The sequence below is a fragment of the Brassica oleracea genome, chromosome C2 (genome assembly GCF_000695525.1).
Source record: "Brassica oleracea var. oleracea cultivar TO1000 chromosome C2, BOL, whole genome shotgun sequence".
Taxonomy (NCBI): Eukaryota; Viridiplantae; Streptophyta; class Magnoliopsida; order Brassicales; family Brassicaceae; genus Brassica; species Brassica oleracea.
This window is the reverse complement of record NC_027749.1, coordinates 5,245,746-5,264,770: the sequence shown is the minus strand read 5'-3', so window position 1 is coordinate 5,264,770 and position 19,025 is coordinate 5,245,746. Positions and strand designations below refer to the sequence as shown.

The following is a 19,025-nucleotide window of genomic DNA, read 5'->3' as shown; positions in this document are numbered from 1 at the left end:
GTGAAGGGTACAAAGAAACGTGGAAGAGGAACTAAGGTAAATATCTCTTTGTGTATAATGGTTTATAAAATGTTGTTTAGTATACTCTATGTAACTTTTTTTATTTTGTCATCAAAATTGAAGGATGGAGAAGTAAATGAGGATGCATCTGAAAAGCCCGTGAAGGGTACAAAGAAACGTGGAAGAGGAACTAAGGTAAATATCTCTTTGTGTATAATGGTTTATAAAATGTTGTTTAGTATACTCTATGTAACTTTTTTTATTTTGTCATCAAAATTGAAGGATGGAGAAGTAAATGAGGATGCATCTGAAAAGCCCGTGAAGGGTACAAAGAAACGTGGAAGAGGAACTAAGGTAAAAATCTCTCTGTGTATAATGGTTTATAAAATTGCTAAGTTATTTTTTTGTCTTGTAATATCAGGGAAAGAAGAAAGGTGTAACATCCCCACGTGAAGTAGAAGATGATGCAGAAGTCGATGCTAAAGAAACTGAAAATCCAAAAACCAATGAAGTAAGCTGATTTATAAGTCTTTATAAACTGATTGACTTTTTAAATGTTTAATATACTCTATGTAACTTTACTTATTGTGTCATCAAAATTGAAGGATGGAGAAGTAAATGAGGATGCATCTAAAAAGAACGTGAAGGGTACAAAGAAACGTGGAAGAGTAACTAAGGTAAATATCTCTTTATTTATAATGGTTTATAAAATGTTCTTTCTGATTATCATTTCTGATTTACAAAAAGGCTGTTATTAAATTCGAAATTGCTAAGTTATTTATTTGTCTTGTAATATCAGGGAAAGAAGAAAGGTGTAACACCCCCACGTGAAGTACAACAACAAGTAGAAGATGATGCAGAAACCAATGAAGTAAGCTGATTTATAAGTCTTTATAAACTGATTGACTTTTTAAATGTTTAATATACTCTATGTAACTTTACTTATTGTGTCATCAAAATTGAAGGATGGAGAAGGGAATGAGGATGCATCTAAAAATCACGTGAAGTTTACAAAGAAACATGGAAGAAGAAATAAGGTAAATATCTCTATATTGTTTCAAATTTCATTGACTACATCCAATTATAATTTCTGATTTTCTTAATTGTTATGCTTATAAAGGAACACATCGTTGAAACCCCCAAATCGAAAAAACAAAAGAAACAATCTGAGAAAGATTCAGCTGCTGATGTGATAGGATGTGTTTTGGAAGATCTGAAAAAAGCCGATTAGAAGCATCGTGAATTTGAAGAAATGAAGCTCTTTCAGTTTTTTAGTGCTTTTAACAAATATCAGTGAAACTTTTTCAGTTTTAGTGTTATCTTTTGCTCTGATGTCTTCAATGAGGAACATCTTTTGGCTTGTACCTTAATCCTCCATGATGAGGAAAATATTTTTTGGTTTGTACCTTAATCCTTAGATAAGGAAACATATAATTTCGGCAATTAATCTGAATCCTAATGATTTATAAAGGGTGGTTTATGTAACCACATATTTCGTATAATAAGTAACATGACTTCTATTAGACACATGTAAACTTTATAAAGCATTATAAAATTATAAATGTAATAGTAAAAGGTTCCCCAAAAGCTATGCGATTTCAATTCTCTCTTATAACATCATATAAAATAATCAATTGCACACAAGTTTTTATACTACTATGTTATCAAATAGGCATTACACAACTACCTTTGCTGTGTCCTTTCTGTCCACATCTGCTACATTTGTAAGTCTTGGGTGATGGTTTGGATATGGACCGATATTTTCCATACTCCTACGAACTTGGTATTCTCTTTTTTTTCCTCTTGCCACTAGGAAAGCGTGTAGATGGAGGGCGACAAACAAACGAAGCTACATAGGGAGGAATATTTCAATATGTTTTATCACCAACAGGATATACACTCTCTGAATATGCTAGTGTAAACCTAATAAGAAAATTAAGAGAATTAAATAAAGGTACAATCAATACAGAAAAATGAAAAAGAAGTGTTGTAGAACAATGTTTATAAAACCTTATAAATTCGATCAATTTTATAAACATATATAAATGTGCTGATGTATTACCACAATGACTGAGAGAACGTACCTTTCGTTGGAGAAAAACTCATCGACATAATCATTTTCATGCTTATTTCCAGCCTTTACAGCGGCAATTGCATGAGCACAAGGAAACTTCTCAACCTTAAACACAAAACATGAACAATGCCTTGTTTGAAAATTTACCACTTGATCTCTTGTATCTCCCTTAACCTCAAACTCTGAATCATTGATTTTGGAAACTTCGAGGAAGCGAGACGTAAAATCATATAGCTCCTTCATCTTGTTCCCCACTTCGAGAGTGACAGGATGCATGTGACGAACTCCTTGCTCATGTCGTTCAGTGAACCACTTAGTCATTATCATCCTAATAGTGTCAAAAAGACAAACTATTGGATACTCACGACTCAATTTCAGCAAAGAATTTACAGATTTGGCCAAGTTTGACGTCATGATGTTGAAGCGATTAGCAGGAGAATAAGATCGGGACCACTTCCTGAAGTCTGCTTTACGAAGATAATCTGCTAATACAATGTCGGACGCCTCAATCTCATGAAAATAGCAATCAAAATCAGCCTTGGTGTATGCATAAGCAGCTTCAACAACCAAAGGGACAAGTGTTGAACTCTTGAAATTGTCCTGCACATTCTTTTCAAAGTGAAAGACGCATATTCCATGGTGAGCAACCGGATAATGTTGTAAAAGAGCGTTTTCAGTAGACGTCGCACGATCAGAGACAAAAACCAAATCCTCTTCATCAGGAATGATGGTTTTCAGACATTTCATAAACCAACTCCATGAGGCTTCATTCTTATAATCAACTATAGCAAAAGCTATAGGATACAAGTGAAAATTACCATCTTGTGTTGTGGCAGCAAGTAGAGTCCCTTTATACTTTGCTTTCAGATGGGCACCATCAACAGAAAGTACCTTCCTCATCAACTTAAACCCTCTGATAGATGGACCAAGAGACAAAAATGCGTATTTGAATTTCCCAACAGAATCAACTTCGATAAAAGTCACAGAACCTGGATTCTTTTCTTTTATCATGTGAAACCAACTAGGCAAAGCTTCATAACTGTCATCAGCAGTACCCCTAGCTATATCTTGGCCGTGCTCTTGAGACCTCCAAGCCTTTGAATATGAAATCACAACACCATGATCTTTTCTAGCTTTTTCCATGATCTGATTAGGTTTCAGCCCAATCTTTCCTCCTTCATAATGATTGCTGACCATAGTTCCCAACAGTTTCGCAGTAGCTTGCCGATGACTAAAACTTTTCAGAGAAGTGTCACAAGTATGTTTAGATACATAATGACGAACAAAAAACTCTGAGATCCTTTAATTGATTTTGCACGAAAACTCCAACTGCATCTTTCATCCACACAACTAAGAACATAACGTGTTTTGTCTGAATATTCTGTGTGGAACTCAAAGCTTTTACTAACTGCATGCAACCTCAACTTTGTGCTCATTTCCTTTTTATCCTTGAAAAACTTCCCGCAGAACAAATCATCATCATCATCACATTGATTTGTTAAACAAATTGGAGACAAGATATCTGAATGAGAATGTGAATCTTCTCCCATGCTTTCTCTACCACGTCTACTACAAAAAGATGGCAATTTTGACTTTCCAGACCCATATACAACAAGTCCAATCGAGTCCAATCCTCTCTAAGATAAAAACATAAAACATGTACATTAAAAATAGAATTTATAACCCATTATAAGACATTGATTAAACTCTTATATAGTTATATTTAACAAAGGAAAAAGTTATATGTACCTTATTGCTAACAAGACCACTTGAAGGAGAAATAAGACTGTCGCTAATACGAGTATGTTGTATACCAGAGACTTCGTCAACTCTCTGAATGCTGTTCCATTCAGTCTCCACGTGTGTTTTTGTTCCTCTCTAGAAAATTAAACATGTATATATTACCTTTATAAGACATTATAAAATAAAATCCTTATTTACAAAGTTTTAATAAGTACGTCACAACAAACAATAGCTCAATAAGAGCCAATATTGCCAAAAGTAACGATATTATGGTAGAACTCCATAAAGTCTAATTTCTAAAACAATTTATAGAACCTTATAATTATGAATGTTAAGGTAAGAGTTTTGAAAAGTACCTCAAATACATTACTACTTCCAGCAATAGGCGAATCATGAATACTAGAAATTTCATCTTGTGTCTGAATCATGTTTGACATAATCAATGGTGATTTTTGTGTTCCTCTCTGAAACATAAAACATAGAGCTAGTAATGAATATTGTACCTTGTATTTTATAAGGTTGTTATAAACTTTAAAGGTGTCATAAATACCTGACAGAAATTTTTACTACCAACAATAAGCAAATCATTAGTAATTAACACTTCATCCTGTATCTGAATCATATTTGACACAATCATTGGTAATATTTGTGTTTCCCTCTGAAACATAAAAATATAAAGCTAAATATAGAATCATTTACAAGGCCTTATAAATATAAGAGTTGTAATAAATACCTCAAGCGGATTACAATTTCCAGCAATAGGCAAATCATGATTAATTAAAACTTCACCCCGTGACTGGATCATATTTGACATAATCATTGGTGATAATTGAGTTTTTCTCTGAAACATTAAAAAAATATAAAAGCTAATAGTTAAAATATATGTGGTAATGATCCTCCAAAATGCACAACTATTATTATAAGGTCTTATAAATGTAAAAGTTGTAATAGATACTGCTATGACAAACTTCTTCAAGCAATGATCAAATCATTACTACTACATACTATCTTATAAAATAACTGATAACTCTAATAAACAAACAAGTTAGCAAAAGAGTTTCATGCAGTTACCTTAATGGTTACACATAGATGAAGGTTTCCATTCTCTTTAAGTTTGTTCAGATAAGATGTTACTTGACGATCATTCCTAATAAATGCTGGAGGAAGCTCTTTTGTACTAAAGTTTAATTTTGAAGATGAGGCATAGCTAAGATTTACACTGTTTCTGTTGCCATCAATTCCAAAATCTTCTAAAACAGCCACAATCAAATCATTGTAGCTGATATCTTCATGAATCATACTAAGAGAGGATCCTCGTTGATCATCCACTATGAAATCCCAGTGAATTCCATTTATTAGTTTCCATTCTCCACATATAGAACATATTTCGATCATCATAACCTGATTATAAGAACATGGGGATTAGAGAAGGAATGATCAACAAGATATATCAAAAAGAAAAAAAAAACATAACACTATGTTCCTCATAGATAAAAATTTATAAGGTTTTATAAATCTAAGATTTGAAAACTTCATGAGAAAAACTTCGTCTCCTTCCCAGAAACCGATCGATTTTGAGAAACCAATCAAAAATTAAAGAAAAGAGACGAAAATCAATATCTATTATCCTCTGACCTTTGTTACGTTCGTGAAGAGAGATTGTTCTATTCGTTTGAGCTTGAAGTCTTCGCCAAATCTCGTCGGACGTCAACGTCGTCTGAATAATCAAATCTCGCCGGTGAAATCGCCGAAGTTGTTGAATCTCTCGCCGGAATCGTCGAATCTCTCGCCGGAATGAATCTCTCTCACCGGAATCGTCGAATCTCTCGCCGGATCGAATCTCTCTCGCCGGAATGTCGATCAATTTGGGGATTTTGAAATTTGAAAATTCTTGTTGGAGAAGGTATATGTTTATGTTTGATTAAATAAGGGTATAATGATACTTTAGCCATTAAAATTTTAATGGTAAAATTGAAAAGTGTAAAGTTGAAAAGTGGTATTAGGAAAGTGGTATTAGTGGCAATTCCCCAATATTAAAGACGATTTTATATTTATTTTGTGAAACTACTGGTTTGTATAGTTTAATGGATCGACCCTTTGTTGAATGTTAATAGTTTAGGTATTTTGATTGATTCAGAATTTATTGATTTTTAAACGTAACATATGAATTTAAATTAGTGTTTATTAATCGGAAAAATCTTGTTGGTTTCGTGTATTTTTAACAGAAATGTCTTTTTAAATTCACTTAATTTTACTATAAAATACATCAATTTATATTTATGAATACATAAGATGCTGTGATTTGAAGAATTATAAATTACAGAACTAATAATAAATGATTTTAACATGAATTTTAAAAACTATAAAACAAATAACATTTAGTTTAAATTTCTAAATAATTAAAATACATAAACCATAACATTATTGGTTTTATTTTTTAAATTCATGTTAAAATTGTATTATTGATTTTAAATCCACACATTCTAGTTCAAATCAATTATCGTCTTATATATTAAAACAGTAGTCACAACTTTGATTCATGTGTGATTTTTAAAAAATAGATCCAATGGATCTATTCCTAGAAAGTCATGTTACATTTAATATCTAATATTATTATTTAAATTTTGGGCCTACCAAAATTTTTTATTGGGCTATCAATAATTTGATTTAAACAATAGATGATTCATTGGATTTATAGATGGTATAAATTAAATGGATATAATTTAATGTTGTAATACTATACCTTGATATGCTAAATATTTTAATATTTGTCGATGTTAACTTTTAAAATTATAAAGATTTTTTTTTAATAACAAAAATCATATTATCTAACAATGATTAATCTTTACTACCTTAAACCAATGAAAACAAATTTTAAACTATATAGTTTATTCTCAAAATTAAAGAAAAACTAAATGTTTAATTATTTACTCGATAATATAAATCTATGAAACGAAAAGTTTAATTTTTAAAAACTTTATAAATTTGTGAAATTTTACAATTTCTTTGAATATGACAATAAAACAATATTTTACTAATATATATATATATATAGTTACGATTTTAATAATGAAATAATAATCCGAAAATATATATATAGAAGAAGATACAAATACATGTGAAAGTTTGAAACAATCAATTCAATGAAAAAAATATACAGTAAACTTATTATGTTTTAAAAATTGATAGACACATATATATTATAATATATACCAATTTAGAATTGAAAACAAAATATATATATAGAAATAAATGAAAACAAAACCCGCGCAACTTGTTTGAGCTTTAAAACTATCAGGAATCAATGTTGTACACACTACACATTACAACGTTAGCTCTATAATACAATACAATGTTGTTAGCTTCAAAATGCCAAAATAACCAAAATGCGGCACACAAGATAGTCAAACAAGCAAAACCAAACATGATCAACCAGGTAGGTGACTTAAACAACACAAACCCTACCACAAATGTTGTCAAACGCCAAGAGTCATGTCCAAATCCTAAACCAGTGCCTTCATTATATTTACACACACTTTAGCCTCCCCTACTCTCGCTCCCTCTTTTTGTTTTTTCTTCTTCTATATACATATTGCTCTCGTCTACACGTACCTGTTTTCACTATCAGTGTCTCTCACTCGTGCTTCTCATGTTCTCTAACTTTGATAGATATGAAAGTTTCTTGGGTAGAGCTCTTGGAGATTTCATCATCGGCTTCTCCTGCTCAGTTCTATGGAAGAACTCTATATCACTCATCGAACTATGCTTCTTTGTATCTGATGACAATCTCCACCCTATGAAGTCTGATAGTTTTCTCGAGTTTGGCGTTTCTGCTGATAGCCACTTTTCGCTTTCTTGGTATTCATATCCCCCCTCGCTTTCTGACCTTCTCTCTGCCTCTGCCATCATTTGTCTTTGAACTAACAAATCAGCTTCAAGAACATCATCTATTCTTGATAATATCTTTGAAGCCAGATTTTCTAATACTCTTGAATAGCTCTCCAAAATAGCCTGTCCCACGTCCTGTAAAAGCCATCATATGAAATTCTTGTTCAGTTTCAGTAAGTTTTGATGTTTGTTTTGTCTTTGTTGTTTGTTACTTGGCATGAGCGTTCCAGCCCTGTTCGAGTGGGTGGGGGTATTTTTCGTATTTTCGATACCATGTTCATAAGTCCTATTCAAGGTTTTCTAGTTTTCGGGTCAGCTACGGTTATTTCTTCGGTTCGGATCGGTTTATAATCAATTATGAAATTACCCAAACATCTTTCAAAATTACTGAAAATTACCAAAAATAATTAAAAATCTAAATTATCCAATTAAATCCAACAAAATACTAACCTTGTTGTTTCTGATCTTGGAGATCTCAAGTGAGGATTGTGGGATCCTAGGGAACTGCTGCTTAAGCATAACCAGAATGGTCTCAGCTCGGACCTCAAAAAGCTCCCTCTTCTCTAAGCTAACAGAGGATCCCCACTGCGATTTTCCGTCTTTCTCTTTCTGGTTCATCTTCCTCTTCCAGATCACCATGGAAGCCTCAATCCTGTTCTTTAGATCAAGAACTTTGTGTTCGGTTGACAAATCCAAGAAAGAAAGGAAGTAGTCAGGATCAAAGTCCTCATCCGTTATGTTCTTGTAAAGGAAATCTCCCAGGCTCGTCTTCCCATTCTACAAGACACAATAACTATAGACATCAGTTTCTTATCTTAGCGTTAGTAGAAAACAATAATTAAGAACATTCATCAAGAAGAAGTAAAATAACCTTTGGAAGAGAGTCAATGTAGTTGTCAGGAATATGCATTTCTGACAATACTACAGCATTGATGGCTGTTGCAGCTTTAAGGACCTGTGACACAGAATCTTTCTGACTATACAACAGTTTGCGTGATTCCTCAGACAAACCATCCGATGGAACCTTAACAACTGGTAACCACCAGTTCTCATCCCTTCTCCAGTCTCCATTGTTCTCTGTATCCTCAACATCTCTTGGGACATACCAAAAGTCTTTCTGGTCCTTGAAGTTGTCCAAAGTCTCCTGCCAAAAGATATATTTCATTAATAAGACGGTACCGCAATAGAAGAGTTATAACAAAGAGACATAACTAAATTTATTCATGGAAAGCTATTATTTCTCAATGCCAAAAAATTTCTCCTTCCATTTTTATTATTTAACGTTTTAGCATTGTTGATGTTAAAAAAAACGTTTTAGCATTGTCACAAAGATTAAAAAAAATTTAATTTTTACACTTTCTAAAAACAATATTAATCATTTAATTGTCTGTTTAACTAGAATCCAGCCAATGATAAAACAAACGACATAGTACAAAATCATACAACATAAAATGTTGAAAATTTCAAATAATTGGAACGAATAAAATCCGTTTTAATATTAAAAACTAGGGAGTATAATATATGGTTGCAACTCATCTAAATCTATTCTTGAGTCTGTTATCTTCCTAAAATAAACAAAAGTTTATGTTTATCCGTACTTTACCAGGTGTAAATGTGAATATATATCATGATCATATATACTCTTTGACGTTTTCATTTATGTTTATTATTTACAAACCGTGTGGTGTTTGATAAAAATGAAATATAATGTTATGTTATTCCTTTAAACGTTAAAACCTTGGTTGAAACAATCAAGTGGTATTCGATGCGGTTGCAGTTAAAAACTCACGAGAAGAACCGAGTCAAGCTTGCGTAAGGCTGGAATGTTCATCAGCAGATCATCTCTTTGTTTTGTCACCATGATCTACAAAAGAAAAAAGGGTTGATAAGATAAATAGCACACGGAGTTTTTGGTAATGTACGTATAATGACTAATAATGTATGCATTCAACCTCAGTGAATGCCCCATTTTTGGCCATTTGTTTTGAAGGAACAAACTGAACAATGTGATCAACCACAGATAATAGCCAGTCCAGTTCTTTCCTCCAAATCTCTTTTGTCTCCGGATACATAGGCTGCAATTTCATCTGCTCACCAAACATGGAATCTGCCAATACCAAAAGCCACATAGTTTGTGAATCATTCAACAATTCAAATACCGAGCTAGACATTAAAGTTTTATAATGGTAATGTTAGATATCTACCAGCGAGGTTGGTGATGGCATTTGACAAAGCTAATGCAGAGGACACGCCTTCATTACCGCCTGACATGTCCTCTCCAAGCAGCAGTCTTGCGAATCTTTCCTTCATCACTTCCATATCTGAAACAAATAAATGTAAGGAATCGAACATAGAAGAAAGAAGCTAATACAATCGACAGTAAGGTGGTCTAATATACCTGATATCCTATTTTGGTTGCCTCTACGAGTCCCCTGGGCCGAGGGTGTAGCATGTACGGCAAGTTCGTGGTCAGGTGTTTGCCTGCCGTCCCCACGAGAAGAGAAGGATGAATTTCCAGAGTTCAGACCATCTAACATCTTTCTAAAACTGAAAGATCTTGGCCAACTTAGTTTACGTCCAAATGTCTGCACCATCCCCAAGTACTCCTTTCAGTTTATCTCTCCCCACACACTTTTATTTCTCTATTTTTGTTTTCTTTTTCTCAGATCATAAGAAAATGTAATCCACTAAATGGAAGAGAAGAATGCAAAAGAGAAGTAGAGATCAAGAACTAGTCTTTTGGCTCTCCTTTGTCTCTGGTCTTTAACATAAACAAAAGAAGCAGAAAATACTTTGTGTTTTACATGTATTATTCCAGCTTTTTAAAAATTTGTTTTTGAGTTGGTGCACATGAATGGAACAGAGAAACGTTGATGCAGTTTTTGTAGGGCTGGAGAGACAACGTGCGGTGCATGTTGTAAGAAAACAAGAATATAAGTTATATAACTATGGAAGGGCGGTTAAAGATACTGGGACTTTTTCATTTCTTATTTTATCTTTATAACTAGCCAGAGAATCTACCTCAAGGTACTCAGGTTAGTGGCTTAAGAGAATAAGAGGCATAAAGCATGCTGCTTAACATGTCTTATGTAAGGGCTAGCGCTCACTAATCGAGACTACTAAACAATTAGGCAATTATAATAAAGCCTTGGATCATAGAGAATAAAGAGAAATGCTTCAGAATATATGTAAAATACATTTCTGTTCCAAAGATAGTATACATTAGAAAAAAAATCGAAATATCACTAAAAAAAATTTAAAAAACTTTGTTTATATTTGAGTTTGGATTTAATGTGGTTTATGATTTATTATTTAGTAGTGGTGTTAGGATAATAGTTTAAGGTTTATAGTAGTTTAATCATTTTATCATCTAACTAATGCTATTTTGCAAAAAAAAAAAAAAGAATCCGTATATGCTATTTTGTCATAATTTTTTTTGTACTATCTAAGAGATTTGTCCAAAGAATAAAGTTATTTAGAAACAAGCATCAACTTTTACCTCGTAAGTGCGAGTAATGTACATGAATATTATCACCATCTTATTCCAATAAGTAAATGTCCATTTTCTAACCATTGCACTTGGATATATGGCATACAGTTGGCCAGTTGCTGTATAGATATGTCTTTTGTTTTTGTTTTTGCAATTTTCTATGTTATAGATTTACTCATTTACACAAGGGTGAACGTAAGAGTATTCATTTCAATTCTTTTTATTTTTGTCAATAAAATGCATTTTTGGATTTGAATATGAATATCATGGTCAATCACTTTCGAAATTGACTTGCTAGTTTCAAATGTAACTTCAAGTTTCAATAAAAAAAATGAATAGAATCAATATAGAGTCAACTGATAATAAAAGGGATGAAAGTAGATTAGTGGAGAGCATGTAAGACGCGCCGACCCTTAACCAAGTCTAAACATATCTGTATATCCTAGTAATCGAAAAGGATTTGGTTAATTAACATCCGATATGTGGTTTAATCGTTTACTCACGTTGTGTGTAACTTATGATTCTGAAAAGTCGCGTTTATGATCATTGTTTTTACAACCCATCACAGGATGAGATGTATATATATTGCATCGACATTTTTAGAAAGTGCTTTAACAAATAAGCCAAACCAATAATTAAATGAACTTTCATATTATATATGTCATTATTAGATTGCAGGTAGCTATACTAATAACCAATATTTTCCTTCAACATTGAAGATTTCAGTGTCGCAATACTCGGTTTGTTTGGTTCAAACATCCTTAGCCAAAAAGATATGAGGAAACATATGATACCAATGGGAAAATCCTTAGTCTATAAACCAAGGAAGATGTTTTTTTTGTTTTTGAAAATTTCATTTTATTCAACGAAACAAGAAAAATATCGTCTCGCTTTAGTTTAGGCGACACTGGTAACTGCAGCATGTATAGCTTCGACCAGGTGAGGCACTGTCTTCGAACTGAGACCTGCCATGCTTATTCTCCTGCAATACACAAAGATTACCCTTCTCAATTTCAAGCTCAAAATCTTTTATCAACTTAAAATTCATCTTATGCCAATTCTCCTTTGTTTCACGCAACTATAATAATTAAATAGCAAGTGAATATTTCAGAACTTCTAAGCAACTATCTTGGTTCACGTACCTAAGAACATGTGAAGCTAGGTAGTTCATATCTGGTTATTACTGCTAAACCTCTTAAGAGCTATCTTTGTTTAATATATCTATAGAACAGAATATACTCATGGTTCTAGGCATTGCAGAAACCAAACTCCTCTATTTGCCTAAGAAATTCCAAAAGAAATGACAGATAAGTTGGCCTCACCCGTCAGATGTCATGTAAATGTGAAACTCTTTGGTCATGAAGGCAACTTGCTCCTTGTTCAATCCAGTAAAAGTGAACATCCCAATCTGTTTGATAATGTGACTCCAATCACCAGGTGTGCCTGCATGTCAGAAATAAAATGTCAAGAACAAAAAGTCGCAGAGTAGGACCTACTGATGATACTGTAAGTGCAAACCCTGAAAAGAGATACAAATGATAATTAAAAATGAACCTTTAGTTTGTAGAGCTTCAAATAACTGTTGGCGCATGCTAATAATGCGGTCAGCCATTCCTTTCAGCTCGATGGTCCAGTCATTGTACATATCACTATCAAAATGTATACAAGAAAACTCAGAAACATAAAGCAGCAAAACCTAATTACATCAACAGATTTATTTAGAAACTTTTCATAATACAAAGGAAAATGTTGGTGACTTAAGCATGACTCCAGATTTTAAAACTTGGCATAACAATCTCAACACAGCATAAAACTATCATGTTACTGCGTGGGAAGAACTGGTAGAAATCTATGTTTCAGAAGTATGTAACTGCAAACCAAAGCATGGGTTTCTTAGTTTGCTCTCCCTTTTCAGGATAAAAATTTACCTGCTTTTCAGAATGGTGGCAACAATTGATGCTCCATGAATAGGTGGGCTCGAGTACATGGGTCGCACAACAAGTTTCACCTGGCTCTCAACCTTACTAGCCACATCTGATGACTTGCAGACCTTCACATTAGATCAAAAATATAAGATGACTTTTTGGATACTGTATTCTTGTACTATACCATTGTTAAACATCTGAGACATGCATGATTTAATTCTTATGAAGAAAAGATGCAAAAGTATGTCTAACAATAATGTCAGATAGAAAGAAGCAAAGATGAATCGGAGAAGTCTTGTTTCTTACAATGCTAAGGGCACCAACACGCTCCCCATAGAGTCCCATATTTTTGGCATAACTTTGAGCTATCAAGCATTCACCGCCATCAGCAACAAAGGTGCGGACGGAATGTGCATCTGTGTCAAGGCTACCACTAGCAAAACCCTGCAAATGCGTTAGGAAAAATAAGTTAGGCTTAAATTTTTCTACATCTGAGAGGATTCAAACATATACTATAGTGGGTTTCATAACTATAGTTAGGCTTAAATTTTTCTACATCTGAGCGGATTCAAACATATACTATAGTGGGTTTCATAACAAAGAAAGACTACTTGTATGAGTTACCTGATATGCACTATCAAAAAACGGTAACAAGCTTTTAGATCTTATTAGTTGTCGAATCTGTTCCCACTGTTCGGAGGTTGGGTCAACTCCAGTGGGATTGTGAGCACATGCATGAAGTAAGACAATCGCTCCAGATGGTGCAGCGCCCAGATCCTCGAGCAAGCCTGTTTATTTTTGTTTTTATTTTTTTTTGCATCGAGGGTCAAGTCTTATATCAAATGCCTTGGAAGACAAAATTTAAGGAATAATAAAAAAAAACGGACCGTGGAAGTCAAGTCCACGGGTCGCAGGATCATAGTAACGGTAGTACTCCACAGACAAGCCAGCCAGGTTGAAAACTTTGGGATGGTTCCCCCAAGTTGGTTTTGGAATGAAAATGACACTCTGGAAGAATGAGAACCCCAGTTAGCAACATCTCTTTGGTTACCTAATTCTATAACCGTAAAAAAAAAAAAAAAAAAACGGTTGTAGGAGTACAAACTATTGTGATTTTCAATTGGAGAAAACTTTTATATTACGGAAATAATACTTAAAGGAAGGTTACAATATATGATATGATAATCCAGAAGGTACATAATTACCAAAAAAAAAAAAAAAAAAAACTAAACATAGAGAAGTTGTACTTGGTGGTAGTGTTTTTTGAGAAACTCAGCACCAACTCTCAAAGAACCAGTACCAGACAAGCACTGGATTGTAGCAACTCTACTCTCTTGAATTGCAGGACTGCCCAGGAAAAAAGAAATGTTTAGAAAATATCAACTGCACTATGAACTAAAGGGGACATTATGTCACAAACAAAGACAGAGCAAAATGAATAGTATATGTTACCTAGCAGCACCTAAGATGAGTTTGGCGCTGAGTTTATTAAAATCAGCAAGTCCAGCAATAGGAATATATTCCTTGACCCGGGACCTTAAGAGAAAAAGTGTGTAGGCATTAGCAAAAGAGGCAAATAATAAAAAAAAGAAAATTTCACACGAATTTTAGTAATAATGTTCAACAACTCACGGATCGTTCACAAGCTGTTGCTCTGCCCTTCGAACCACGTCAAGAACAAGTGGCTTCCCTTCCTTTGAAAAGTCAAAAAGGAAAAAGAAACAAACGAATCAGAAACCAAAACTTTCAAAAAACGGCTAACTGCGACCAATAAAGATGCTTAGTAAAAGAAAACAACCTCAGTTCGATAGGCACCGACACCCAAATTGAGCTTAGCTGGGCTTGGATCATTGTTGTAAGCAACCGTCACCTGTTTTACAAACAAAATCATAAAACCTCAAACGTTAAAACTCTCAATACATTGAGATCTAATCATAAAGCCTGTTTCCAAAGTTTCATAAACCTCAAACATTAATGATCTAATCCGTATATTCAAAACGGACTATCGATTAGATCACTGATCATTGATGTATGCTAAGCAGATTACCGATTCATAAGCCTAAATTAATAAAAATTCTCAGCAACCAGATAAGTATCTAACCCAAACGAGTGTTAATCTACAAACACAATATGGATCCAAACTCCATAAACGAAACGACGCAAGAAAAAAAGGAAGGTAAAAGCGATGTAGATAGAGAGCGTTGGAAGTGGAAGAAGAGTGACGTACACCGAGAATAGGATCTTCGGGAGCACGAACGACGTTTGAGAATACGGAGTCCATTACAGCAGGTATCGTAAAAAAGATGAATCTGGATGAAGAGAGTTTATTAGCGTCGATTGCCTTTTTTCCTCACGAAGCCTTTTCGAGAGTATCGAAGTTAAACACTGTGTGATGCGTTTTTTCTCAACTGTCTGTGGGCGCAGCTTTAGATACCAGAGAACTTGTTCACCAAGTCGTGACTTTACTTATTTTCTTTATACAAAATATCAAGTAATTATTTATGTTTTCAACAAGTAATTACTTTCCCATAAATGCTTTGAAATCTAAAAAAACATTAGTTAATTTTCTTGTTCTGTTTTTCTTTCTTTTTCTTGGTGGTGTGTTTATGACCACCCCCCCTCCTACCATTGTTTAATTTTTGTACAAGATTCGTTTAGTTTGTGTAAGATTGTTTGCTAAAGATTAAAACTCGGATAGACCGGTGACCATTTGAAAAACACTAGAAATAAAAAAAATAAAATTAAAAAAAATGACTGGGAATGATTGTTCCTCCTAAAAAAAATAATGATAAGAAATATAAAAAAAAATTAATTCTGAATGATGTATTTTTATGGGATCCATAAAAAATTGAATGTTTCTTCTCGTTATTTTAGTCACCAATCACACCCTTAGAACATTTTCTCATTGATATTCAAACACCGAATACGAGATAATAACAACAAATGAAGTGAATCTTAGATCAAGATTTTATGACCATCTTAACTATTCAATTATGATCTTATGGTCAGATCATGACCATGAGACTCATGGCCTCTCACACTTCGCAACATCAAACACAAAGTAGGATCTTATTTAAAGAAGAAACACTTCAACAGCAAAGTCTGGGATAAGTATTTTCTCTTCCCTTGACACGTCACTATAGTCAATGGAAGCGTTGACTTCCTCTGCATTTGTTTCTTCTCTTTTTGCCTCTCCACATGTTCATGCTTCGTCTTCGATAAGTCAAACATATGGAAGTCTACCATGATATGGAACGTATCAGAGTAGGCTTAGCTTGTTTAAATACTATTAAGTTATTGTTTGTACATCATTGTGTGAATTTACAAATAGCTGTCACACAAGCTTTGTGTTATCTACAAACCGATACAACTCTGCTGCAATCTGTGAACCCCAATCAATGGTCGAATCCAAGAACAGCTCCCAAAAGCAAAGATCCAACGCAAGAACAGTTGAAAAAATTAGCAACGCCAAGGTCTGGTATCGGTTCAGCGGCCAACGCAGAGCATCCGCCAACGTCCTCAGAAACGGAAACGAAGTCATCTCCAAGTCCCCTGGATTACTGATAGACCAAGCCGTTACCCATCTCACCTCAGAAGGAACAAGATCAAACTCTTCTCTAAGCCTTCTCCCCAAGTCAGGCATGTGTCCTCCTCCGTATAGAATCGCAACTCTTTTGCTTCCTTGCTCTATTGCTCTTTTCAAAGCTTCGGTCGCTGCTCGGTTTCTCTCGCCGATGATTACTGATTTCTCCTCTATCTCTGATGTCCCTTGCGTTAGCCTTCACCACACAAAAAAGAAGAAGTTATTACACAACTGCTAAAACTACTCACTAGCCATGAAGAGATGTGTACTTACTCGGATGTTAATCTCTTAGCGAGGAAGACCTTCATGGCAGCACCAATATCAAGCCGTGAGAGTGCTTCTAGCTCTGGATAGTCTTCCGTCTGATTCTCGAAGTCAGCACAAAAGGCCACAATAAGGAAAAGACCCACAAGAGGCATGGGGAAGACACGTGACACCCATAGAAGCTTTGACCTCCAAGTATCAAGACCTTCGGTTACCAAAGCTGGTTGTATCATTGCTTTCGTTGATCTAATAGTCATGTCCCTTGCAAATGAGTAGAAGCTTTCCCCTTTCTCCTTCTGTTACCACATATGAATCAGCACCAATGCTTATCAAGAAAATGACTGGTGGGTTTCTTGAGATAGTTTTAAAGAAACAAACCTGAAGCAAGGTGAAGGTCTCGAAATCGAGATCAGCGTGGTACCAGTTCTTAGCTTCGTAATCTAGACAGTCTAGCTGAAAATCGAGGGCCAGCACCCTTGCCATCTGCCGTTGAATGAAGCCGAGGATACTGAAGCCTCTTGAACGTGAAGTCTTGAGCCTCTTGGCAGCAATTGGGTTTCTTCTGTTTTCCAAGGACTCTTTACTAGTCACCATCTCATACAAGATAGAATCATATGGTTCAAGCTCTTTTTGAAGAGCTGTAAAGTACCTACACACACACCCAACCCCAGAACCACATATCAATAACAACATGTCATCACAAGAAACCAAACAAAAACAGACCCAATAGTATTGTAAAACAAAAACAAAAACATCATCAATCAGTACCAATGTTCAAGAAATAGCTAGCTTTACTGAGCTTTGTAGAGAACTAATTAGGCTGAATATTCAGGCCTAGACGGGTCCAAGCGTTAACGAATATTTGAACTATTTTATATATATTTTACATTTATATAAGATATTATTTTGATGAATTATCAAAACTAGTATAAAAACAAAATAAATTAGAAAAATTTATGAATATGTAATAATAACATTATTGCTTGATTTCACATATACGAAGACTAATTTAGATCCATTTAAACAAATTTAGAACGGTTTAAACCAATTTACCAATGCAGCCTAAACCATTATTAGTACTAAGCTATCCTTAACGTCATAGTGGCAACACACGCACAGCATAAACAGAGGAAGCAACAATTCAACTATTTATATTCCCACCAAAAGCTACATAACGAACAAATAAAGAGAAGAAAGGCTCACTCTTTATCAGCAATATGAATCGTTGAGACCAAATCTACCTGCAACAACACATGGAAAGTATGTTACTTTGCTCTCGATTTTACGCGGACAAAACTGCAAGTAAGAGTGGCGTTACCTGAAGAAAAGGGTTGAGGAGAATCCAAGGGAAACGTTTCTTGTAACTGACGATCGCTGTCTGCAGCTCGCTAGAGCCGTTGTCGCCGTCGTCGGAGCGGCGCTTGAACCGCATGTAATCAGCGATTGAGTTGGATTCTAGGAAAAGCGCGGCGTCGGAGGATTCGTCATCATCTGCCAGTTGGTTCAATGACAAGGAGACAAGAACCTGTGGAGAACGAGGGTTTGAGTGTCTGGAAGACCGGTGTTTCGATTTGGGGAGGTTGAAGAAGCGAATCGAAGATGAGTAAGAGGAAGAGGATCTATTGGTCGTGGAGCTATTATAGTTAAGCAGAGGAAGGACGGCGAAGGAGCTTGACGCCATGGGTTATCCTCTGGCTTGAGAGACTCAGAAGAAGTTGAGGGAAGATATTTTGCCATTTTACAACCAGAGGTAGTTTACACGTTTCTACTTCGGAAAATGGATAACACAAAAATTTTATTTATTTATTTTCTAATTTCTTTCATTTATTTGCAATTTTTGAAACCAGTTTTTTTTTACGATTTTACAATATCTTTTCTTTTTCCAGAATTCTTGTTCGATTCAAACCTCAAGCTACTGCGTCCTTCGTTTTGTTTGCTGTCCGAGTTCCTTGGATTAAAGCAAAATATGCATTTGTGATTCTTGATTGTTTCTTATATATTCCAAATCTTTATTAATAACCAGAACCAAAGGATGCCAAAAAAAAAAAAAAAAAAAAA

General features: G+C 34.4%; 4 protein-coding genes across 4 annotated transcripts in view; 1 reads left to right on the top strand and 3 right to left on the bottom strand.

Annotated features, from left to right (window-relative positions):
- Positions 1 to 1,231, top strand: part of LOC106323278 — a 3,765-nt gene extending 2,534 nt beyond the window's left edge. The window contains exons 7-13 of the mRNA XM_013761425.1: positions 124 to 195; positions 283 to 354; positions 422 to 511; positions 606 to 677; positions 800 to 871; positions 966 to 1,037; positions 1,121 to 1,231. Coding sequence (XP_013616879.1) covers positions 124 to 195; positions 283 to 354; positions 422 to 511; positions 606 to 677; positions 800 to 871; positions 966 to 1,037; positions 1,121 to 1,231 — 561 coding nt within the window. The remainder of the gene's footprint in view (positions 1 to 123; positions 196 to 282; positions 355 to 421; positions 512 to 605; positions 678 to 799; positions 872 to 965; positions 1,038 to 1,120) is intronic.
- Positions 1,232 to 7,386: 6,155 nt separating this feature from the next.
- On the bottom strand, positions 7,387 to 10,395 carry LOC106327510 (rop guanine nucleotide exchange factor 10). Its single transcript, XM_013765669.1, has 7 exons — positions 10,104 to 10,395; positions 9,910 to 10,026; positions 9,658 to 9,812; positions 9,495 to 9,569; positions 8,577 to 8,849; positions 8,156 to 8,482; positions 7,387 to 7,840 (listed from the first exon to the last, which is right to left on the bottom strand). Exons 1-7 carry the CDS (start codon positions 10,297 to 10,299, stop codon positions 7,442 to 7,444), a joined length of 1,542 nt encoding a protein of 513 aa, XP_013621123.1. The 5' UTR covers positions 10,300 to 10,395; the 3' UTR covers positions 7,387 to 7,441.
- Positions 10,396 to 11,880: 1,485 nt separating this feature from the next.
- LOC106322507 (aspartate aminotransferase, cytoplasmic isozyme 1) lies at positions 11,881 to 15,570 on the bottom strand. The gene is made up of 12 exons (XM_013760547.1): positions 15,348 to 15,570; positions 14,919 to 14,990; positions 14,753 to 14,814; positions 14,573 to 14,656; positions 14,368 to 14,467; positions 14,008 to 14,128; positions 13,745 to 13,908; positions 13,427 to 13,564; positions 13,124 to 13,245; positions 12,750 to 12,844; positions 12,518 to 12,638; positions 11,881 to 12,177 (listed from the first exon to the last, which is right to left on the bottom strand). Exons 1-12 carry the CDS (start codon positions 15,399 to 15,401, stop codon positions 12,093 to 12,095), a joined length of 1,218 nt encoding a protein of 405 aa, XP_013616001.1. The 5' UTR covers positions 15,402 to 15,570; the 3' UTR covers positions 11,881 to 12,092.
- Positions 15,571 to 16,365: 795 nt separating this feature from the next.
- LOC106319300 lies at positions 16,366 to 18,710 on the bottom strand. Its single transcript, XM_013757587.1, has 5 exons — positions 18,286 to 18,710; positions 18,171 to 18,208; positions 17,346 to 17,616; positions 16,977 to 17,263; positions 16,366 to 16,899 (listed from the first exon to the last, which is right to left on the bottom strand). Exons 1-5 carry the CDS (start codon positions 18,646 to 18,648, stop codon positions 16,455 to 16,457), a joined length of 1,404 nt encoding a protein of 467 aa, XP_013613041.1. The 5' UTR covers positions 18,649 to 18,710; the 3' UTR covers positions 16,366 to 16,454.
- Between the last annotated feature and the right edge of the window lie 315 nt (positions 18,711 to 19,025).